The sequence below is a fragment of the Episyrphus balteatus genome, chromosome 2, assembly GCF_945859705.1.
Source record: "Episyrphus balteatus chromosome 2, idEpiBalt1.1, whole genome shotgun sequence".
Lineage (NCBI taxonomy): Eukaryota > Metazoa > Arthropoda > Insecta > Diptera > Syrphidae > Episyrphus > Episyrphus balteatus.
This window is the reverse complement of record NC_079135.1, coordinates 96918346-96943520: the sequence shown is the minus strand read 5'-3', so window position 1 is coordinate 96943520 and position 25175 is coordinate 96918346. Positions and strand designations below refer to the sequence as shown.

General features: G+C 29.4%; 1 protein-coding gene across 1 annotated transcript in view; it reads left to right on the top strand.

Annotated features, from left to right (window-relative positions):
- The first annotated feature begins 13739 nt into the window (after positions 1–13739).
- The window catches only part of LOC129912227 (mucin-2), a 40970-nt gene continuing 29534 nt past the window's right edge, over positions 13740–25175 (top strand). The window contains exon 1 of the mRNA XM_055990376.1: positions 13740–14304. Within this exon, the coding sequence (XP_055846351.1) occupies positions 14302–14304 (3 nt within the window). The 5' untranslated portion in view covers positions 13740–14301. The remainder of the gene's footprint in view (positions 14305–25175) is intronic.

Below are 25175 nucleotides of genomic sequence, written 5' to 3'. Positions count from 1 at the left end.
TAACTTACATATAAAAACAAAATTTCAAAATTTTTCATTCACAAGTTTTGAAAAAATTGATTTTTCAATAAAAAATTTTGAAATATTTTTTAAAAATCCAAAAATGTTTTTTTTGAAAATTTTCCAAAATTTTAATATTAATTTTACTTAAACGCTTTTGTATAAAAATTTTCGTTGAAATCGGGATAATCTTGTACGAGATATTCAAAAACCAAAAAAACCGCTGTATGGCAGGTACCGTTAATAACTGCACAAAAAATATTATTTTTATTTCAAAAGTTGGCTCTTATGTGAAATACTACACACAAAAATTTTGAACAATATTAACTTTTCTATTTCCGTTATATGGCAGGTACCGTTAGTTTTGGTCATAAAAAAAAATTTCAATTTCCCCTCTAGGGAATCACCAAAAACTGCTAACTACCAAGTTTGAAGAAAATCACTTCACTCGTTTAGGCTGCAGCTCGAGGTATATACAGACAGACAGACAGACAGACAGACAGACAGACAGACAGACAGACAGACAGACAGACAGACAGACAGATAGACAGACAGACAGAATTGCCGGACCCACTTTTTTTGCATTCTCCATCATCGTAATGTCATGTAAAATTGTTATCTCGAGCTCGATTTTTTTTACGAATCCTAAACTTGCCCTATAGTACCTATATCGCAAGTAAAAAAGTTAATAAGACCTTTTTTGTGGAACAATCTGTTTCCTACAAGAATATGTCATAGTACAGGAAAGATAGACTTTTTCGTGGAACGAAATATAGGACGGCTGAATTTTTCAAACCTGAAAGAGGGACATTAGAAAAGCTTAAGTCCTGGTTTTCGGGACGCCACCCCCCTGGCGAAATCCGCCATTTTGGAAAACGCGAATCGCTCTATATCTCCAAAACTATTTGTCCTAGAGAAATGGTTATCAGACCAAAGTGCTTGGAAATTTAATTATCTTTTTCTTTGTGATACATTATTTTTCTGAGCGGGCAATAGTTTTGAGGTTATGTTGTTTTAAATTTTTTTTCGGTTTTATTTTAAGTTTTTATTATTGCCGGTAATAGTAACATAATTTTTTTAACAATACAAGTTATAGACCATCAAATTTCCAATAATTTGGCATATTTTTGAAAGTCATGCGATGTAGGAGTCGAAAGTTATTGATCTGAAAACTATAGTCTAAGTACAGGAAAGTTAGTAAAAAAAACAGGCATTTTGTGGAACGAAATATAGGGAGGCTGACTTTTTCAAATATGAAAGAAAGGTATTAGAAAAGCTTAAGTTCTGGTTCTCGGGACGCCAACCACGTGGCTAAATCCACCATTTTTAAAAACGTGAATTGGTCTATATCTGCTACATTATTGACTTGACCGAATAAGTTACTCAACCAAAGTTGTATGTAATATAAATATCTTTTCTTGTACATGCACTGTCTTTCAGCGAGGACAACACTTTTGAGGTTATGTTGTTTTATTTTTTATTTTTTCGATTTTTTTAATTTTTCTCAGTCCCTATGATGGAAACATAATTTTTTAGCATCATAAAAGTTGGATGTTTGACTTAAAACAAAATATGTGTAGCACAATATTCTAAGTTTTACCATAACCCACCTTAATAACTCCCTCTCATATTATATATTTCTTGTTTTTTCGTACACGATTTAGCCTTTTTTATCATACCATATGCAAAAACATATTAGTATATATTTTGTAAAAATATTGAAAGGGATTGCTCTTAAAATTCCGTATCTTTGGTTTGAAAAGTTATATAATCTTCAAAAGTAAACCAAATTAATGGAAATTTGATGTTCTTCAACTTTAATCATGTGAAAAAATTATGTTTCTATCATAAAGACTGGGAAAAATTTTAAAAACCGAAAAAATAAAACAACATAACCTTAAAAGTGTTGTCCTCGCAAAAAAACAATGAATGCACAAGAAAAGATATTTATATTACATACAACTTTGGTTAAGTAACTTATTCGGTCATGCCAATAGTTTAGTAGATATAGACCAGTTCACGTTTTTCAAAATGGCGGATTTCGCCATTGGGTTGGCGTCCCGAGAACCAGGACTTAAGCTTTTCTAATACCCTTATTTCAGATTTGAAAAAATCAGTCTCCCTATATTTCGTTTCACAAAATGCCTGTTTAATTTACTAACTTTCCTGTACTTAGACTATAGTTTTTAGATCAATAACTTACGACTCCTACATCGCATGACTTTCAAAAATATGCCAAATTATTGGAAATTTGATGGTCTACAACTTGTACTGTTTAAAAAATTATGTTACTGTTACCGGGAATGATAAAAACATAAAATAAAACCAAAAAAAAAAATTTAAAACAACATAACCTCAAAATTATTGCCTGCTCAGAAAAATAATGTATCACAAGGAAAAAGATAATTAAATTTTCAAGAACTTTGGTCTGATAACCATTTCTCTAGGACAAATAGTTTTGGAGATATAGAGCGATTCGCGTTTTTCAAAATGGCGGATTTCGCCAGGGGGGTGGCGTCCCGAAAACCAGGACTTAAGCTTTTCTAATACCCCTCTTTCAGATTTGAAAAATTCAGCCATTATATATTTCGTTCCACAATATGCCTGTTTTTTTACTATCTTTCCTGTACTATCATGAGCGTTTGATTATTATAATTTTTCAATTTGTTACAAAATTAAGAACAAAAAACGAATTTTGAAGGATTTTCTAAATTTTTGGACCTAAAATATCTACTAAATGGTTAGATAATTCAAAAAAGTGTATTTAACCTTTTTTGTAGAGCGTTCAATTTTCTACAAGAATATGTAAAAAAAATTGGCTAAAAATTCAATTCATAAGAAAAATATTTTTTTTTTTTGTAGAAGCTTGATGTAAAAATGGAAAATTGAAAAGCGGAGGACCTTCCCATTAAGATAAAGAGCTCATATTTGGTTAGTATATGTTAATATTTTTTCTAATGCAAGTTTTTTTAGTAGCAATAAATATTTTTTTTTAATGCAAATTTTTTGTATTATTATTACTTTTACAACCCATGGCAATGTGACTGTCAACTGTCAAATAAAACCTCAGCAGATTCCAACTACTTCCAAGTATGTAAACAACTCTGTAATTATTTGATTCCAACTGCAGCAAAGTTAAGGACAAAGTATTCGACGATTCCATTTATTTTCGCACACGCCAAACAAAACGAGGCTAATGCATGTATTTTACAACTTGTTAGCCCAACCAATTGTCAAGATGGTTCACAACTTGCATCAAAACTCAAAAGGACAAACTTATAGGTTTTAGGAATTTAGGGACTTTTGAAAGCAAAAAATATTCAACTTAAAACTAAACTTTAACATTATTATATTTATAAATATTCAACTTATTAAGACTTTAACATTAACATATAACGAAATCTAACAAATAAAAACGACACTATAAACATTTGTCCTCCAAAACATTTTATTATGTATTTTTTTTATATTTAACAACATAATGCTCGTATTCGAGTAAAATGAATAATTTGTTCACAAATAAAAACAACTCCCGAAATAAACAAACCACCTTCCAAACAAATCCAAGCAAATCTCAAATGATCCACTGTCAATGGATATGGAGTTTTTCGTTTTGGCAAAACAGTTCCCATCTTTAACAAACGATTTTCCCTCACTTGCATTAGAGCATCATCCATCCATTTGTGTAATAATCCACTTTCTAAAATTTCCACTATAAAATGATTGAGAATTTCTATAAACGGCGAATATTCAGCCACAATAAAACCCAAATAATAATTCCCCAAAGTATCTTCAATCATTCGAAACAAAGTTTTTGCAGCAAATCGTTTTTGAAATTCCACATAAAATGACGCCTTATCATAGCCCATGGCATAGGCAAAACTTGTATTCACCATTGAATTTCTTTCACGAAACATTACACCTTTTTCGACAAGGGTAACAATTTTTTCAAAACCCTTCGGATGCAATTCGGGATCCTCAATTGCCTGCCATTCATATTCAATCATCATTACTGGCATATTAAAATTAATTAGATCCTGAATTGTTTTAAGCTGTTTGATTTGAATGTAAACTGTTAGAAATGATGTCAGAGTCACTGTATACAGATTTACTAGAATAAATGCCATTACAATTACTTGGCTGTAAAATCGATAGTCCCGGTTGAAACGGATTTCTGGCGAACGATTTAGGATTGTGTTGAAAATTTCACTGAAATATTGCCAAATATTATCAATAGGCTTGTTAGTTAGATTGTCTTTCAAAATGTTCATCAGAATTATGTAAATTACAGTGAGTACGATTGAAAACCATACCATTGGAAAAAACGGCCTCACAAAATACTCATTTGGGTCCAAGTAACCATTTATTGGTGCTATAATGTTCCAGCTCATTAGACTAAATGGGTAACTCATTTCGAGACCTTTTACCGGCTTATAAGCATTCATGCTTATATCAATTTCTTTTTTCTTTGTTGCACTCAAGACGGCAACCATAAATTGGGTTTCTCCATTTTTAATTTTGATTTCTGTAAAAGTTGCATTATGTTTTTGCAAGAAACTGACAAACATTTGACCGACATAGCCACCAATTTTACGATTTCCTTTTTTGTCCTTGTACCAAAATACTCTAGGAATGTCGGGGCTAATGCTGGTTCGAAAGATGAAGCCGTTTAAGTTTTTTGTCGAATCTGGCAACGTCTCTGTTAATAAAAACTGCTTTACCGGATTATTTTCATATTGAAAGTAGGCATAAGTAAGGCCTCTGACAATGCCGAAAATTCTTGTGTATTTTTTCTTTCGAAAATGTAAAATGCACTGATGTAGACTTTGGATATTGTCAGCAATAATTATGATGAATTTCCGTATTCTTAGCCACGCTATCGTTTGTTTATATAATTCGCAGTTGTTATTTTCACTTGTGATTTGTATCACTAAAAAGGCATTCCAATCACATCTTTCAATTATTGTACTTTGATTTCTTTTTAAAGGCCTTTGAAAGATGGCTAACGGAATTTTTGGTCGATCCTTCATGAAATAATAAATGAAATCATCTTCAAGTCCTGAGAAAATAACTGTTCCGGAATTAGTTTCTTTGTGTATCTTTCGAATAAGTTCACTTAATTCTAAATAATTTTTACAACCAATTCCATTTGGAAGTAGAAATAAAAACGTTACAAGAACTATTGAGGACATTTTGGCGACTAACCCTTTCCGCTAGCTTCTTATTATTTTGAGTGTTTGAAGTGTTTCCTCAAAATGGGTTAATTAACAATGATATTTTACTAACATTATTTTTGTTTTGTTTTTAACAATATTTGTGATGGACAAATTGGGGATAAGCGAAAATTGGAAAAATGGAAACTGTTAATAAGGAAGCAAACAAATTGTTATCAGGAAATCGAAATCATAATAGCATAATTATTACTTGTCGTTTTAGAAATTGATTAATTAGTAAGTTTACCAGGTAACATAAACTATGTGACATCTAGATAACTGACTAAAGATTGTATAATAGGTGTAATATATGGTGATTAAACTGAGTGACAAGTTAACCAATTCTAGTTGAAGACCAAAAAGCAATCGCTTTTTGATGCAACTACACAGATTAGAGTCTAGAAATACGAAATACGATTAAATACAAATAGGGCTCAACTCGCTTTTAAGGTCTTCATATTCATGTGAAATCTTCGATAGCTGCAGACTATTGTGATGAATTTTTTTTGGGGAAAATTTGTATATGTATCATTCTTTCTTAGGCTGAAAAACGTTTTTTTTTTTAAGGAATTTCGGTGTTGTTGCTTAGAGTTTTGTTTGTGGCTCAGAGAGAAGTAGGAAGACTATGTCGCACAAACTTACCTTTGTAGTTTAATGTATGTACATATATGTATGTAAGCTAATGTCGGCACACACGGGTGCGAATTTGGCAGGAAAAAAATGAAAAGTGGTCACAGAAAAGTGTCTTTATAAGGGTAAAAATAATTTTTTTTCTTTGTATTCGAATTCCTCGGAAAATTCTACATCAATTTTATATATGATTCTCCATAAAATAGTGAGACCGAAAAAAGTTCTAGCGCCATGAAAAAGTATAAACCAAATTCGCAAAATGAGGTGTGCCTACAGAGGGTTAAGCCTTTTGGTTAAGTTATCAGAAAAAAAAAAAAAACAAAACAAAAAAAATCGAGGACAAAACAAATTTAAAGTCTCTGACCTGGGGTTGCGACTAGATTTTTCAAATAGTTTTTTTGTCGCTGAAACCGAATCCGAAGTCCGTTTTGCCCCATCACGTCAAGTTTTTGAGATAACCTCAAAAAATGTCACGATTTTTTTTCTTTTTTCTTTGATCTGGATTTGCGAATATCGCTGAATCCAGATTCGAAGTTAATTTTGCCCTATCACGTCAGGTTTCTGAGATATCCTCAAAAAAATGTCAGAACCAAATTAACAAAAGTTCTTATCTGGGTTTGCGACAAAGATTTTCATATAGTTTTTGTGTCGCTGAAACCGAATCCGAAGTCTATTTTGCCGTATCATGCCAGGTTTTTGAGATTTCCTCAAAAAATGTCAGATAAGAACTTTGTTTTGAGTTTTGTGACATTTTTTGAGGTTATCTCGAAATCTTGACGTGATGGGGCAAAACGGACTTCGGATTCGCTTTCAGCGACCCAAAAACTATATGAAAAGCCTAGTCGCAACCCCAGGTCAGAACTTTTATTTTTTTTTGTGTGGCTGTGTTATTTTTTACTTGCGATATAGGTACTATAGGGCAAGTTTAGGATTCGTAAAAAAAATCGAACTGGAGATAACAATTTTACATGACATTACGATGATGGAGAATGCCAAAAAAGTGGGTCCGGCAATTCTGTCTGTCTGTCTGTCTGTCTGTCTGTATATACCTCGAGCTGCAGCCTAAACGAGTGAAGTGATTTTCTTCAAACTTGGTAGTTAGCAGTTTTTGGTGATTCCCTAGAGGGGAAATTGAAATTTTTTTTTATGACCAAAACTAACGGTAGGTACCTGCCATATAACGGAAATAGAAAAGTTAATTTTTTTCAAAAACGGCTCTAACGATTTTGATTAAAATTTTTGTGTGTAATACTACACATAAGGGCCAACTTTTTAAATAAAAAAATATTTTTTGTACCGTTATTAACGGTACCTGTCATAGAACGGTTTTTTTCGTTTCTGAATATCTCGTACAACATTAACCCGATTTAAATGAAAATTTTTATACAAAAGTGTGTAAGTAAAGATAATATTAAAATTTTAGAAAATTTTCAAAAAACGCAGTTTTGGTTTTTTAAAAAATATTTCAAAATTTTTTTTTGAAAAATCAATTTTTTGAAAACGGATCAATGAAAAATTTTGAAATTTAGTTTTTATGAGTAAATTAATTATTTCTTCAAAATGGCATACCAACTTTTTTTTTGAAAAATGTTAAAAAATTTCATATATAAAAAATTATTTTTTTAAAAAACGGCTACTACAATTTTCAAAATTTTTTTTCTAAAAATACCTTTTTATACGAGAAATAAAATGGCATATTTGTTTTTTTTTTTTAAGATATTTTAAAACGGAGTTTTATTAATTATGAAAACAGATTTAATTTTTTTATACTACTTATGAAATTTCTTCAAAATATCGAATTTTAAATTTCTTGAATAAAAAGCTTTAACATTATAGTTACTTTAAGCATAAGAGCAAGTACGTGCGACCCCAGTCGTGCAATTTATTTAATTATGTAGGGAAGAATGAAACCCCAATTTTTAAAGTTATTTGAAGAAATGCCAAGTAAACAATCAAAATTCAAATAATACAAATTTTAAATAAAACCTTAGAACTTGGAACACTTTCAAATCTCATCAGTACATATACCTACTTTTTTTTGCCAGCATTTCGATTTTTTCTTAACAGTAATGTTTTTGTTGTGCTTTCACTACTTTTTGCAAGGCATACGATTTTAAGAAGAAGAGTTATGAAAGAAAAACCGAAACACAGATGTATGACAGGTAAAAGCTGAAAGGTTTTTTACAAATTTTCAATTAGGGAGAACTGATCTGACTATATGAAACAACTCCTTTAAAATTAGCTTTGTTTTATTAAAATTATTTTCTCAACACAATTTTACTATTTAAAAAAAAAATTACGTACAACACCAACACAATATTCACACAAAAACATTATCAATGCCAATACCAATCCAAAAAACAAACACAATCCAGCGAATACAAAATGATACATCGTTAACGGCTGCAAGGTTTTTGCTTCATTCACAGGCTTTTTCTTGTCAAAAAGATTCCAGATTGCTCTCTCAGCATCACATTTCCATTTTTGTATCAAACCCGAACTCAAAACATCAATTATAAATTTACTTAAAATATCTTTAAATGGCGAATGTTGGGCCACAAGAAATCCCAAATGGTAATCTTCTAAACTGCCTTCAAGTATATGAAATCTTGGTTTGTAAAATTTCCTTTCGACAGCTACCCAAAATCCAGCAACATCTGATCCTAAGGCAAAACCATCTCTACTAATACCACCTCCAGAGTATTTTTGCCGATTGAACATTTCATTGTCTACAGGAATGACAACTTTCTCAAGACCCGCTGGATATATTTTTGTAGCCTCTAAGACTTTCCATTCATAGTCGATAATAATTATGCCAACGTTGTTGGCAATCATGTCCTGGATTGTCTTATACTCATTCGCTTTTATAAATACCGTTAGAAAGGATGTCAAATAAACCATGTAAATGTTCTTCAAAATGAATGACAGTATTTGAACCTGGCATATGAATCTAAAGCCGCTTTTGATTGGTTTCTCAGTTGGCAAGCCCAGCAATGTCAAAAAAATTTTACTAAAACTTTCCCAAATGAGTGCTGGCTGACCGCATAAAATATTCGTCAGGACCTTCATTCCGATGATGAAAAATAAAATTATTCCAATTGTTTTCCATAAACTGAAAGTAAACGGCCTTGAGAAGTATTCAGTTGGATCCAATTGATTAGTTAGAGGTGCTAAGATGACCCATTGTAGAACTGCGAAGGGATAAGTCGTCTGCAGACCTTCGTAGTAATGATAAGTATTTATACTAATATCGATTTTATTTTCAAGTGTTGCTTTTGCGACGGCAATTATAAAACGGGTCGTCAAGTTCTCGACTTGTTTGACTTCGAAACGCGCGTTATGGTGCTGAACGAAAGCTAAAAACAATTTTGCCACATAGCCTCCAACTCTGTTGCGACCTTTTTCATCGATGAATCCATAAACTCTTGGAATATCACTACTATAGGCTGTACGAATTTTCAAACCATTAAGGTCTCTCAATGCATCAGGAATTGGATCTTTTTGAGATAGTTCTAGGACTTGATTATCAGCATAAGGAAGAAAAGCAAAAGTATTGGTTCCGTTTGATCCGAAAATTCGTGTGAATTTGTTAATTCCAAAAACTTCAAAACTCTGTTTAAGACCTTCAAAACTCCTTGAGAAGATAAGTACAAATCTTCGAACACGAAATCGTTCTAAAAACTTGTGCAAACTATCAGTTTCACTGAGATTAGATTGTTGAAAAACTAACATAGTATTCCAATTACACTGAGATTTGTTAGAAATGTTTGATGGAGGAAATGCAAAATGTATCACTGCGATGTCGTTTCTTCGTTTCATGAAGTATTGAAGAAAATCAGTATCAATTCCAATGAAAACAATTGTGGCTGAATCACTTTTATTATGAATTCTTTCGAGCACTTGCGTCATTTCAAGAAAACTACTATTTAAACTAGTGACAAAAAATATGAGAAACCAATAAATTGGAGCCATTTTTTCTCCAAAAACACCTTCCATCCACGGGTACTTTTAATAGTGTACTACTATGATTTCCTGATTGTCAATACATTATAATTTGCGATATAGTTAATCATTCGGAATTCGTTTATTTAATAAAATAAACAAGAAATAAAAAAATTCAATGTGCAGCGCGTTCTTCAATTGAATAATAAATAGAAGTAGGTAATAGTAGTAATATTCCACTGCCACAACATCAAAATCAGAGAGTGAAACAGTTATTAGGAATAATAACACGTTGTGTAAATATTAGTATAATATAACAAAGCCTTAAACTCTCCAAACCATGTTAGATATAAAACTGGAAGAGTCTCATGTTAAAAGCATAAATATCTGAATATAGTAGTAAAATCAAACAAAAAGTGGCAAGGACTTCACAAAAATTTACTGTCAGAATTTATTAGCATTTTTCTCTCCCATTTTTTCACCACCACCAAGTCTTCAAATAGATATATTTTAATTTCTATTGATGTACAAATCGATATTTCGATTGCTTTCAAATACTTAGTTCGCTTACTCGGGTGAGAAAAATCCCTTTCACAGAAATCAAAGCCTTAACTTTAATAACTTTTGCAAATCTTAAGTTTTCTCATTTTTTTCATTTGCTACGAAATCTTGAATAGCAGTGCATACAAAAATTTTAACTCAGCTGCATCAGTTTTAAAGCAAATATCACTTTTTTGCCCAACTAAGTACGCAAAAATTGTACATGTTTCTAATTAAATGAACCGTAGTGTACAAAAAAATGCACTACGATGTTTCGGCAAGTTACCCTAAAAGTTGGTGTGTTTTATTTTCTTTTCAAAATGGTTTAACATTGTTGAGAATATTTCATAAATAACCGAGATGCATTTGTTTTTCTTAAGAAATCCGATTTTTTTTATTAGGTCATTTTTCCATACCTATTATTTAATTTTTGTACCCTTTCAGAACCGAATTTGTACTTTTAGAAGTAGTTAGCTGTTGATTTTTAAAAGATAAAACAAGCTTAATTAATACTCTTAAAGTAATAGTTGGTAGACTACGCTTAAGCAAAGGTTTATGAATGAAAATAGTGGAAAAACTCCTTTTGGTCTTTTGACCGGAAATGGCGACTGTAAAACACTGCGTACTGCGTACCCAAAGAAGGTTACTAATAAACTTTTTTAATGTTGAATTTAACGGTTAAATGAATTTCTGACTACTCGCAAATGAACAAAAATGAAAGAGTTCTTCTTCATAGTCTCCAACACAATTAGAAAATCACGCAAAATATTGACTGAACACCACACAATTTGGAAAGGAAGTATTAGAAATTAAGAAAATACTAATCGGTCTAACACCTTTCAAGAGAACTATCTTTTAAAAAAAGTTTATTACGAACGAACTATTTTGAATACGCAGTGTTTTACGGTCCGCCATTTCAAAAGCCGGAGAAAAATGTCTCAAAAAGACCAAAAACATTAGATTTTGAAAGTCCATATTTTATCCAATTTTAGCCGTATTCAATTTTTGTGACCATTATGTTGAAAGATAAAGTATTTTATTTTCTCTGTTACATTTTCAATTTCTATAAATGCTCAAAACATAAAAATAGACTATTTAGTAAAAACACATCGAAAATGTCATTTTTTTAAAATCTTTTTTGAATAGTTTTTCTTGAGTTTTTTAAAACATTTTAATTTTAAACATTTCTAAAAGGTTTCGTGTCAAAAAAGTAAATTTGAGGTTTTAACCCTCTACTGCATACGAAGCCAAATATGGTTTTGTCTGTTTGTATGCACTTTTCTCTTATCTGTCACAAAAAAATGGTAAAGATTAAATACAATCCTCTTCTTTGTGTTCCTTAGAACCCATAGAGATAGTTTTTTCGTGTGTCCGACCCAAAATAAAGGTGTATTTTATGATCACAGGTGAGTCGATCAGTCGTGTGCATTGAAATCGAAAGTGTAGAATATATTCATACTTTAAGTGTTAATTACTGCGTTTGTTTGGAAAGTAAAGTGGAATTAAAAATTTATTTTTGATCGATTGTCTAATTGTGTATGCTATGAACCAATTTTTATTGTAAAAAAATTATTGGCCTGGTCTTGGGAGGGCAAAAAGTACGGAAGCCATATTTGGCTTCGTATGCATTAAAAAGTTGTAAATCTACACAATTTGTTAAGTTTTTTTGTTGGAAAATATTGTTTCTTTACATTGTTATTTTGCTTGGAAGCTATGTTTTACTTCAGAAATGGAGCCCCTTTGCTTTTAGAAAAATTTTTCATGAAGCTGCACCCTAAACAGGTGGACGGATTTCCTCTAAATTTTGTACGGAAGATTTTTTTGTAGTTTTAAAGGTTGTTGTTTTTTTTTAATATCCCACTTAAAAAGTGTACCTCCCATACAAAATTTTTGAGTTATTGAAATTTTCTCGAAAACCGCTCTAACGATTTCTATTAAATTTGGTGCACAAATAGTAATTCTAGCAAAACTGTATTTTAAGTTTTTCTCAAAAAAATACGGATAGTGAAAATATGGTATATTTTTCCGTTTTTAAATCACTAATGTCTACTCTTCCCAAAAAAAAAAAAAAGAATAAGGCGCACCCCAGATTTGTTTTGAAATTTTCCTAAAAATTACTTAATTGGTTAGCGTTGTCAAATGTGTATGCATCACGGTAAATCATTGTTTAAAGCAGTGATACATAAGTGAGTCCATACACATGTGAGCTCTACAATGTATCGATTCGCTTTGACAATGCTAACCATCAACTAAATAATTTTGAGGCAAATTTCAAACTAAATTTCTTTTGAGTAGGCAGTTTAGTGTATTTTTATTTTCTTAATGACTGTAACAAATTGGACCTTTTGTTTCTCCGAATTCACTACAATACTACAATACCTAATTAAAATGTCCAATAAATTTTGAAAGATAAATCTCTATGCTCCTGCAAAATGAATTGAAAATCTCCGAATCGGGTTGGGCAATTTGTTGATAGATAGCTATGCTGTAGTTTGTGATTTCAAAGTTCATATTCGAAAAAAATCGTTGAATTCCATTTCAATTGTTAACAGCTAACCTTTCTTCTGAGAAATTGATATTCTTTAGAATAATAACAATACAAAAAAATAAAATTTTTTCGAGTATTGAATTTTCTTTTTTTTGCGGTTTCTCACTTTTTTCTTCACGTTTTCATTTGATACGAATGTAAAAAAGTCATCAATATTCTGCATACTGATTATTTTTTCATATTCCATCTGATATCAGCATACTACACTGAGGGAAAAAATAAATTGAAGTTGAAACGTCTTTGTTTCAAAGATGAACTACTTTGATTTATATTGCTTTAAGAAACGAAACCATCAAAAATTAAACATTTTTCCACTTTTATTTTAAAATGTTCATCTTCAACGCATTGCGAATCATAGTTGAATCAATATGGTTTTCATTGATTTTATATTATTTTATGGTGGCTTTTTCCTTAGTGTAGCAGTAAGAGAAGTTATTCAAAATTCAGTACTACAATATTCTTATACTTATATTTAATTTAACTTAAAAAAACATAATAATTCTGTACATGTGAATTCCAAATAATAAAACAATCCTAATGCGGGACCCTAATAAAATGTGTGTACCTTCTTCTAGACATCAACTTCTAAAAATCTTCTCAGTTCTTCAAGCCAAGTATCTCTAAGATACATTTTATGATCAACACTGATTTTATACTTTAAACATTTTTATAAATCCCAAAGCAACATAATTTCCCCTCTCGAATACAAAATTTCTCTTCTTCTTTGCCATAGAAAAAAATGTTGCAAGGAAAGAAAGAAATGTTGCATGTTGATGGCAAGTATACACCAGGTATGTACTGCAGATACATTCATTTATGTTGTTTTGTGTTACCTTTTTCAGTTTTACTTCCATTTTCATAGCGATCGGTTTACCTACCATTCACGGTCTTTACCTCCATCGCACTAGACCTCTGTCGGATTTTAAATGCGATCTTCAATTTTTTCAACATTGTTGTCCGTCGTAGTCGTTTCGTTGTCTTAACCGTCTTTTTGCTTGTCGTACCTGTTTAAAATCGGGGTGGTTTAAATTTATGACCAACAAATCGTCGATTGTCAGAAAATATTCATTACTTTTATTACCAAATTACAATATTGTGTGAGAAAAAGAGAATTATTACTGTCGAGGATCTCTTTGAGACCCCTACGCATTTAATAACAAGAAATAGGTTTTAAGCCTCTACCTAATGTGTGAATTGTGAGATAGTTCTGTGGAAGTGATAATCAAAATAATGCCCCTAATTGACCTTTTTAACTCTCCCTGAGTAACAGGTCCTTTTTCTTCTCTTTGGATAAAAAAAAAAAAATATAAAAATCTTGGATATTCCTGGAAAAACTATTTAAATCTTTTTTTCAAGCCACATCGACTCTTGTACCTGTTGAGGATTTAATATCGTAAACCTTTTTTTGTGGATTTTCCCAGCTCTATTATGGTAAGTCGGAAAAGACGACCAACAACAACAACAACAAACAACTCGTACATTATCTCAGGGTTTAAAGGGATTTCTTGTAACGGATTACTTTATAACTTTTTTTCTTTACCCTCATCATTTTGACCTCTTTGTCGGTATTTGACCTGACTTTTGGGGTTAGGTTTCAATAAAAAGAGATAACTTCGAGAGAGGTCACTATACACCATCAAATGATGACCAATGATAAATTGATAGATGTAATTTTCTATCAACATTTGACAGATGAAGTATCATTATAAGATTTTTTTGTTTGTTGGTTTTAAGTAACAACAACAACATTGAGTCCCTGTGATTTTGTTTTTGCTGTTCATTATTTTCTCACTGAGTGATAGAGAAAGTATCATCAAATGGGAGGACAGTAATAGTAGTTAAAAGATTGCTGACAAAAAAAAAAAGATTAAGTATGAAAAAAAGAAATATGCAATTTCCATTTCTATGATTGAATCATTGTAATGTTTTTTTTTTTTTTCTTTTTATTATTTTTTATATTTTCCTGTGGTTTACCTATGTGGTTTCCTTTAAGTTATTAAGTCTCAATGAGATTCAAATTATTTATTATATGGGGAGGAGAAGTGTGATAAAAAAAAAATAATAATAATTTAATAAGTTGGTGCATTAGTGGTGGTTGCTGACTTAGTGCATTTGTAGTGTGAAAAATTAGCATAATATTGTTGATATGATTGTGTTTGGAATTTTTAAACAAGAAATCTTACAGCGAATTTAAATGGAATTTTAATATTGATTTTGTTTAACAAAATTGTTTTAAACATTATGAAATACATTAGTGAGGCGGCTTAGCAACAAAATCGTACACTTTGTGATAAAAGCATGAAATTTATATCGTTTTTAGTACTCAATATAAGAGTTATTTTGAGATATTGGGCCACCTTGTATTCCTTCCGAAAGGATAGATACAAGAGTTTTTCTGTGTTGCATTCGCTTTGTTGTGTATCATACATGGGCGTAGCTAGAGATTTTATCTAGGGTGGGCCAGATGTTATCATCGACCTGAAGCCATAACCATGAGTGTGCAATTTTTTTTAAAGTTGTTTTTTTTTTTGTTCTTTTTCTACCTTAATTGCACCGAAAAAAAAATTTGATAATAACAGCTATCAAATTAACATTTTTCGGTGACAAAAGTCGTCCAACAATTAAAATATCAATTTTGATATTTTATCATATCATTTTGACATTTTTTTAATTTCAGGTGGGACAGTGAAAATTTCACTTTGACAATTAAAATATCATTTTGACATTTTTTTAAATTTAAGTGGATAGTGAAAATTTCACTTTGACAATTAAAATATTAATCTTGACTAGATTTTACGTTTTAGTTTGTTATAATGAAACCTATTTCTTTTCTTTTCTTTTTTATTATTTTTATTATTTTAAGAATTTTCTTTCTTTTTTCAAAACATTACTGAAAGGGAATATTCTTTACAAAATAGTGGTGATATTATTTTTTCTATTATATAGGTGATAATAATTGTTTTGTTATTTTCTCCCAAACTATGTGAAGTAAAATCTTAGTGCCGATCAAATTTTCTCAGTGAATCATACATTTTACTTCGAAAAAACACAAAGCGCCCTTAAATTAGTACACATTAAGAATTTTTTATTTAATATTTTTCAATAATTTGGAATGAGAAATTGATATGAAAAAATGATAATAAAATATCAAAAAAAAAAAATACAAAATGTGACATTTAAATATCATCCTGATAATAAAAATGTTGTTTTAACATTTTAAATATCATAAAACACATTTTATAGAGCATTTTTGGCTGATATTTAAGAAATGTTAATTTGATATTTAAAAAATGTTAAATTGATATTGGTTTTTTTTCGGTGTAGAAAGTGTACCCCCATACAAATTCTTCAAGTTATACCAAATAACTGGAAAACGGCTCTAACGATTTTGATTAAACTTTGCAGGCGTTAAACTGCATTTAGTTTTTCTCAAAAAAGTCTAATAACAAAAAAAAATTATTTAACAAAACTTTGCCCTGAATGTCGGCTCTTCCCCAACATCGACAAATTTCTTTGAAATTTATATAAAGTAAGCCCTTACAATCTGTAAACTAACATAAGTATTAGTTTACAGCAACTACGTGACACAGTCGTGCATTTTATTTACTTTGCTCCTTTAATTGGCAAATAATTCGCCACGCTCTGTTGTTTTTAAAAACTTAAAATAAGCAAAAAGTTTACTTTTAATAATATATTCGATCGGTATTTTTAATAATATATTCGATCGGTAATGTAATCGGTAACTCATTTTTTTTTTTGAAAAATGTGTGTTTTTTGTTCAATGGTATCTTATTTTGTTAATATCTTTCAATATAAAAAGGAATCAACTCCAAATACGCAATATATTTTTGATAGTTACTGGTTTTTCTTTTTATATTGTTTAGGTTAATATGGTACTCCGTTTTTTAAAAGTTTGTTATATCGAAATGCAATTGGATGGAGTTACATTACTTTTATTTTGAGCGACACAAAAGTTGAATTCAGTCGCAATTTATGACAGCGATTGGCTTTAAAAACTGACCTTACCAAGTTTTCAATTTTATTTGCTTTATTTTTTTGTTTAAGGTGCTCTTGAAACTTAAGTCAGAAGTATAGGTATGTACATATAAAAGTAAAAATTTGTAATTAAAAGTTGTTGTATGCGGGTGACTATATGACTCTAAAGCCATATTTTAAATATTTAGCAGAGGATACATTTTTGACATTTGAATGTCTGGTGAATAAAACATTATCTTTAGCTCAATTTAGCTGTGTGAATTTGGATACATTTTTAACGTAGATAAATATTTTTTTTCTGCAAATCGAAAGAAATAATGATTTAAAAAAAAGTATAAATATTAACAATTTACAAACTTCCAACACGCGTTGTCATGTGAATTTTATTTTTGTGTTGCCATTAATGGGTAACTAACAATTTTTTTCATCATCAATAAAATGAAATATATTGAAAAATATAAATTTTTCCTAATATACACTCATAATTTTGTACTACTTTTTCAATTTTCTTTCTTTATTTTCAGTTTTTGATTAGTTATTGAAAAAAATATTAAAAAAATTCTGCAACAAATTTTTTCTCTGAAAATAAAAATTAAACCGGCTCTTAGGATAAATTTTTGACAACTGAAATTATCCTTTCACCTCAAAAGTGTCAAAAATATATTCTCGGCTTAGTATTTAACCCGATTCACACACGGTCTAAGGCCGTGTGTGAATTGCGTTAAATAGTTAACAACGTGTAAAATTTTTTACACTATTGAGGTTAATAAAAAAATTACAGCTGTATGGATTATTATTGTTTAGAATTTTGTCTGCCTTTTTCTGCCATGATACTCCTTTTTAATAAGAAAAAAAAAAAAAAAAAAAATAAAAGCATCTGCAAAAAAAATTTAACTCAAATTTAACCAGGTGCCAGAGCCCAATAAATTTTTAACAGCTGAAAATTTTTTATTAACCTCAATAGTGTCAAAAATTTTACCTGCTGTTAACTATTTAACACAATTCACACATTGAAAAAGCTAATTATTCAATCCGACCTTTTAGACTGCTCATATAAACGGGGTATTTATACATATCGCTGACTAAGAAAAATATACATAAACACAAGGCTGGTTCAAAAAAATCGATTTTTTTTTTATTTTATACTCCGATACATTGCCAGACATCTCTAGAATATACTCACCAAATATGAAATCTTTGTATTAACGGAAAGGTCCTTCGCTTCGCAATTTTCCATTTTTTATATTATCCTTCTACTAAAAAAAAATCATGTTTTTATAAATCGGCTTTTTAGCAGGTTTCTTTACATATTCTTGTAGGAAATTGAACGCTGTACAAAAAAGGCATTTGACACCATTTTCGTTTATATAACCGTTTAAAAGATATTTGACGTCCAAAGATCTTAATTTTGTAAAAAATTAAATTTAATTAAAAAATTAATTTTAATTAAAAAATTAATTTTAATTAAAAAATTAATTAAATTTTTAAACATACATACAGCCCTATAATTCTCAGCAAGCGATATTGAAAAAAAAATGTTAGTGGGAGCTAAAACCAGACTAAAAGTTCCGTAGAACTGTCGGTTTTTCTAGGGTGGGCCATTGATTTTCTAGGGTGGGCCTGGCCCACCCAGGACCCCCCCTTCCTACGCGCATGGTATCATAGTATACACCGAAAAAAAAATTTGATAATAACAGCTATCAAATTAACATTTTTCAGTGACAAAAGTCGTCCAACAATTAAAATATCAATTTCGATATTTTATCATATCATTTTGACATTTTTTAATTTCAGGTGGGATAGTGAAAATTTCACTTTGACAATTAAAATATCATTTTGACATTTTTTTAAGTTTAAGTGGATAGTGAAAATTTCACTTTGACAACTAAAATATCAATGTTGACTAGATTTTACGTTTTAGTTTATTATAATGAAATCTATTTCTTTCCTTTTCATTTTTATTATTTTTATTATTTTAAGAATTTTCTTTCTTTTTTCAAAACATTACTGATAGGGAATATTCTTTACAAAATAATGGTGATATTATTTTTTCTATTATAGGTGATATATGTAGGTAATTGTTTTGTTATTTTCTCCCAAACTATGTGAAGTAAAATCTTAGTGCCGATCAAATTTTCTCAGTAAATCATACATTTTACTTCGAAAAAACACAAAGCCCCTTTAAATTAGTACACATTAAGAATTTTTTATTTAATATTTTTCAATAATTTGGAATGAGAAATTGATATAAAAAAATGATAATAAAATATCAAAAAAAATTTCCAAAATGTGACATTTAAATATCATCCTGATAATAAAAAGGTTGTTTCAACATTTGAAATATCATAAAACACATTTTATAGAGCATTTTTGACTGATAATTAAAAAATGTTAATTTGATAATTAAAAAATGTTAAATTGATATTGGTTTTTTTTTTCGGTGTAGGTAATGAAACATTTGTATTAATATTATACATGATTTCGAGGTATTTTTTAACGCCCGATCGACGATTTACATGACCATCATGTAAAAAGTTATTGGACTCTTTATGAATAGTCTCTTACTTTAAGAACAAGAATCAGAATATTACCAATTGCTCTTTGAAAAAAAAGTGGCAGACTGATCAAATTTTGTAAGAACGTTTCATATACCGTAGAAAAAAATAATAAAATATGTCCATCAAAATATTTCGGGTTAAAATGTGTTTTTTTAACGATAAAGAACACTTTTCAATGGTATCATTGCACCACATAGAAAATTTATGCATTTTTTTATTTTTATTTTTCATTAAATTTTCATACAAATTAAAATTTTTAAGTAGTGAGGCGCATAAGTAAAGGTATGAAAAATAATTGTGCACTTTGTGATAAAAGGATCAAATTAATAGGATTGTTAGTACAATATACACTAGCCCAAAAAATTAAGGGAACAAAAAAAAAATTATGATTTTTTTAGCGGTTTTCGATAAGCTGTATCTCAGTAAAAATAAACGCATCATGACAAATCAAAAAGCATGTGAAAGCTACATTTTTCTAGTTTTAGGATTTTTTGACTAAATATTTTATTTCTAACGGTAAAATAGGTTAATCGTTGGAACTGTTCAAAAACCAACATTTTCAAATTTTTTTTTGTTTTTACTTTTCTCATAAAAAAGTAGGAAATTTTTTTTTAAAAAATGATAATAATTTTTAAAAAGGCTGTTTATTTGGCTTCAAGATTATTTTTGTTTTAAAATTCTGCGATTTTTTTTAGACTACAATATCAGTCCTCGAACCAAAAACCATACTTTTGACTTTGACTATCAATATCTCAACAACGGATCACTCCACAGAAAATTTAAGGATACATTTCATTTAATTCTCTACAAAGAAATTAAGTTTGCTTTGTTAAAAAAAAAAGTTTTCGTACATTTGATATCAATTTAGAAAAGCTATCAAAATAGGCCTTTTTACAGTTTTTTAGAAAATGTGCCGCTCTTTCATAACTATGTGAGATAATATTAAACTGAGGCTTAATTATTGAAGCTTAATAGAACTTAAATTAATTTTCAAAGTTTCAGACTTATTCATAAAACGGTTTTTCTGTTGTGAGGGTTTGAATTTTTGATATAATTTAAAACACCACATTTTTGCAGCTGAAAATGACTTACTTTTAATGACTTTTTTATGAGCAAAATCATATTCTTTTGAGTTAATTTGAACATTTTATTAATAAATACCTTTTAAATCTTGGATAAACCAAAGAAAATTAAAAATTTTGGCGTGCTTAAGTCTACTTCACTTGACCAAATAATGATATTGGTTATTGGTATCAAACCTGATTAGGGTCTTTGTGTGGACTCCTTTAATATCCAGTGTAAAAATTCGACCAACCAAATGTCGAAAAAAAAAATTGGTCAGTAAAAATATTTAATGCTCACATTTTGCATTGATGTTTTTTTTTTTTAATTTTAACAAAAAAAAAAGAAAATCGATAAAAATTGGTCACCTATCCAAAATCCAATCGATTTTTTTTTACGGTTCTATGTATTTAATTTATATAACACTATAAAATTAAATTTCCAAAAGCTAAAAAAGGTGAACGGTGTTATTACTGTATTTAAAAATATTGTATAAGGATGTACGATGAGAAAAAAATTGTACTTTAAAATTCTGTATCTTGAAAAAATATAATTGTGTTTTTGCAAAATAACGAAGATTCTTCAAAATTCTTAGGTTAATATTTGTGGAATTTATGAATACATATATGATCATATAGTTTAATATATAAAAAAATAATATACATATGTGAAAAGCATAATAAACGGCAAGGAGAAAAAAAGAAGAAAATATAAGTTTTAATTTTTTTTTCTCTCCAAAAACTGAGGTATTTGCAACTATACAATTAATTTAATTTAGTATAAGAATACTTTGGTGCAGTGTAGTTGGTAGAGAACTGTTATGATTCCTAGTTCTTGAAAATATATTATACCTTTAAAAATATATACCTATATGAAAAATTTTGTATAAAGGCTAAAAAATCTGTAAAAAAGTGCGTTTTCTGTGTTTAAAATTTGGTTTTCCAAAGCTATGTAAAAACACTTAACTGTTTTCCCGAATTCTCTATTCCGAATTTCCGTAAAAACATTTACAAAATTTTTAAAATTCAAAACTTTGAGGTGCAGAGTTCTTAATTACCTTTCATTTTGGATTGCTTGCTTTTTGTATTATTCGATAAGAAGAAAATGGTAAAATTTTTTTTATCATTCCATTCTATTTAAAAAATTTATTTACTGAATGAAAATATGTCTTCCTTTGAAAATGTTAAATTAGATGTGACAAAAAGCTTAAACACTACAATTTCCTAAAAAAAAAAAAAAAATAAAGGACAACACTTATAATATAGTTCTTTACCTTTTTTAAGCCATACATAAAATAAAATTCTTATAAATTATGAATGAAATCAAGCTGTTTTCTAAAAACGGTTTTTTACTTTATCTTTGGGGCTGTATGTAATGTAGAGCAGTTAAATATTCAAATCACTGAAAGTGTTGTGCGCATAACATCTTCGTTTTCACTTCCGAAACATATGTTTTTTTTTCACTTTTAATTATTTTCTGTGTCTACCTACCTCCCGTTAAAAATCAATATTCATTACATTCATATTCACACGACAGTATTTTTAATTTGAGAAAAAATCACTCAAAACTATCTAGGTCTTGAGGTGTAAAAATTCAATCAAATCACGATTCCGAAGAATAAAAAAAAAAAAGAAAAGAAATCATCTCTCACACAGCAAGTGCTTTCCACGATCATGACAACAAGCTTGAGGCAGTCTCGAGGAGGCATCTAACACTCAAAAAATTCAATGACGACAATGACGAAGCTAAAGCCGAAGATCATCATCATCAACATCAAGGTGAATGGGAAATGAAAAAAAAAAAAAAAAATAAGAAAAACAAACTTCTCTCACCTGACATTCTTCCCACACACTAATCAACCATTCTTCTTCTTTTTTTATTATTTTTTTTGCGGTCTTCTGCAGACTTTTTATCTTGTTCTATAAAGATTGACAAGGAAAAAGTGAAAACTCACCGACTACCTTGGAATCTATGCGCTTTTCACACACAGTAGCAAAATTAATCGGAGATTTCCTCATTGTTTCCCAAAAGAAAACATCACCACAGCCGTATTTCAAAGTCTCCCCAAAAAGGCAAAGGTTGGCTTTGCCATCAGAAGTCTTTTAATGTGCAAGACATGAGAATAATGAAAGTCCAAGCTTGTGGAATTGAGAAGAGATTTTAAGAGACACTGCAACAATCTTTTCGCGGAAACTATAATTTTTTGTTGTCATAATTGGATAGCCCAAAAGGGCTCTATAAGTATCTAGATTGAATATTATATTTTTTGAGGAGATATGAGAGGGGGAAGATATATGGTAATCAGATTGTTTAATAGTTTTGAAAACTAAGCTTGAGTTGCAATTAAATTAAAATTCAGACAAATTACTGTGAACTTGGATATAATTTTAAAAGAAAAGAAGAAAGCGAAAGTATACTCAGCTTTTGACAGATTGATATTTGTTTTTCACAAAATGTGAGACTTTTCAAAAAAAAAAAAAACAAATCTTTGATACAAAATAGCTTTTAGTTACAGGAGATATACCTACTATTCTGTAACTTTTTTTTTACAAATTTACGTAATGACTAATAAATTATTATTATTCATGAACAATTATTCAAGAAAGTAAGCAAACGTTTAAGGTTTTTGTTTAAAGAAAATCGTTAGAATTGTTTAAGAAATTTTATCTGGGCTAGGTCCAGTTAAAATAAAGCACCATTAGACAGATTGGTGTGATCAACTTTATTCAGATTCTCTCTTATTATAATGAATTCTTTAAGTTTTTATATACGAGTCACTACCTCGATTTTTAAGAAATCCATCGCCTGTAAAATATTGACTGACATCAATAAAATAGACAATGCTCCTAACATACCTATACCTAATGATACTTTTAACCTTTATTATATAAGCACTGGGACTGATCTTTATTCAAGGGGTTAATATTAATATCCGTTTACCTAGACACCTTGCAATCTTTGACCAATGTCATTAGTGATTTGACCAAATTACATAATCATAAAAATATTTACTATATTATGTATGTACTGTGTTTTATTTTATGATGTTCACATTTAAATGCTTTTATTTGAACGAAGAAAAAATAACAAAAAATAATACAAAATTATTAAAATTATTTTTATTTAAAGTGGAGCTTTTATTTGGCTATGATCTTTCATTGAACTTTCTTATAATAAAAGTTGAATAGCTTGCACTAAAAATTTTTCAAATTTTAAACGTAACACTAATTACAATTTTTTTTAAATTTGTATTTTAAAATTAGAAGTGGACTTGACCCATTATAATAATTCTGAACGCCTCATATATGAATGAAAATGGAATTAAGTACATTCACAATTGCGCTTTTCAGCAAGACGTCAGATTTAGCTCCGTGAAGCCAGAACTGCGACCTCAAAATTTTTGAACCAAATTTGTCTAATTCGTTTGTCTACCGTTTGTCCAACGATTTTTGGTATGCGTATAGAACTCGAGGTGGACAAACGTACGTATGAAATTTTCAGTACAAATTTTGTTTTTTGAATATCTCCTAAAAGTAGGGTGGACAAACGATAATATTTGGTATGTATAAATGTATGTATATAGAACTCGAAAAAAAAAAGAATTTCCTCTAAAATTTTTTTGAAGGGTGGACAAACGAAAATTTTTGGTGGACAAACGGTGGACAAACGAATTAGACAAATTTGGTTCAAAAATTTTGAGGTCGCAGTTCTGGCTTCACGGAGCTGTCAGATTCTACTTCGAAGAAGTTTAGTTCTACTTCAAAGACGTAATAGATATATTCATACACTCACAGAAAAAAATATGACCCGCTAAAAACTAACAGATTGCCATATTGTTTTACCGTCCATACATTTCATAAGGAAATCTTATTAAAATCAACGATTAATAAGGTTTTTTTAAGGAGATTTCTTATTATTTTTATAGAGAAAATCTTATTAAAATTTAACTGAAAAGTTGATTTTTTTTGCAACTTAGCACTAGAACAAAAATCGCGATAAATATTTTCATGGCAGGTTGGTTCAGGTGGTAAGGTGGGCGACTAATGATTTGAAGTCTCCAGTTCGATTCCCAGCCTGGTCATGTTGTTTTTTATTTTTTTGCAGATTTTAAAACAATAAGGAAAACCCGATTGTTTTAATAAGGTTTCCTTCTTGGATGAAAACCATAGAGAAATCTTATTGTTTTTGTTCTATTTTATGTGGTCTATTTTTCTCTGTGCTGTATTCGAATAATATCAAAAGTTGGGTAAAGGAAGAATTTCGCATTCGAAGGTCCAAAGTCTGATGTAAAACAATAATTATTGAGCTACCAAACTGCCTTTATTCGTTTGTATAATAATAAAAAATAATAAAGAACAACAAGTTTGAATTAAGTGGCAAGTAACGATAACCGCATACTTATTTAACTCACGGTAACTTAATGTGGAATTTTTAATTTTTGAAGATGCATGCAGGAAGGCAAAACGAAAATCAATAACTTAAAAGATATATTCAGTTGACCAGGAGTCCATTCACACAATTTTTTCGTTACTCATCTAAACTCTAAAACTACATACACAGAGAGAAAATAAACGCAGGAATAACTTTACTTCTGCTGTATTTAACTTGATTTGTGGTATATTAAACTATATTTTGACTAAACATACCATAAGTAAAGTTATCCCTGACGTTTTTTTCTCTCCATGT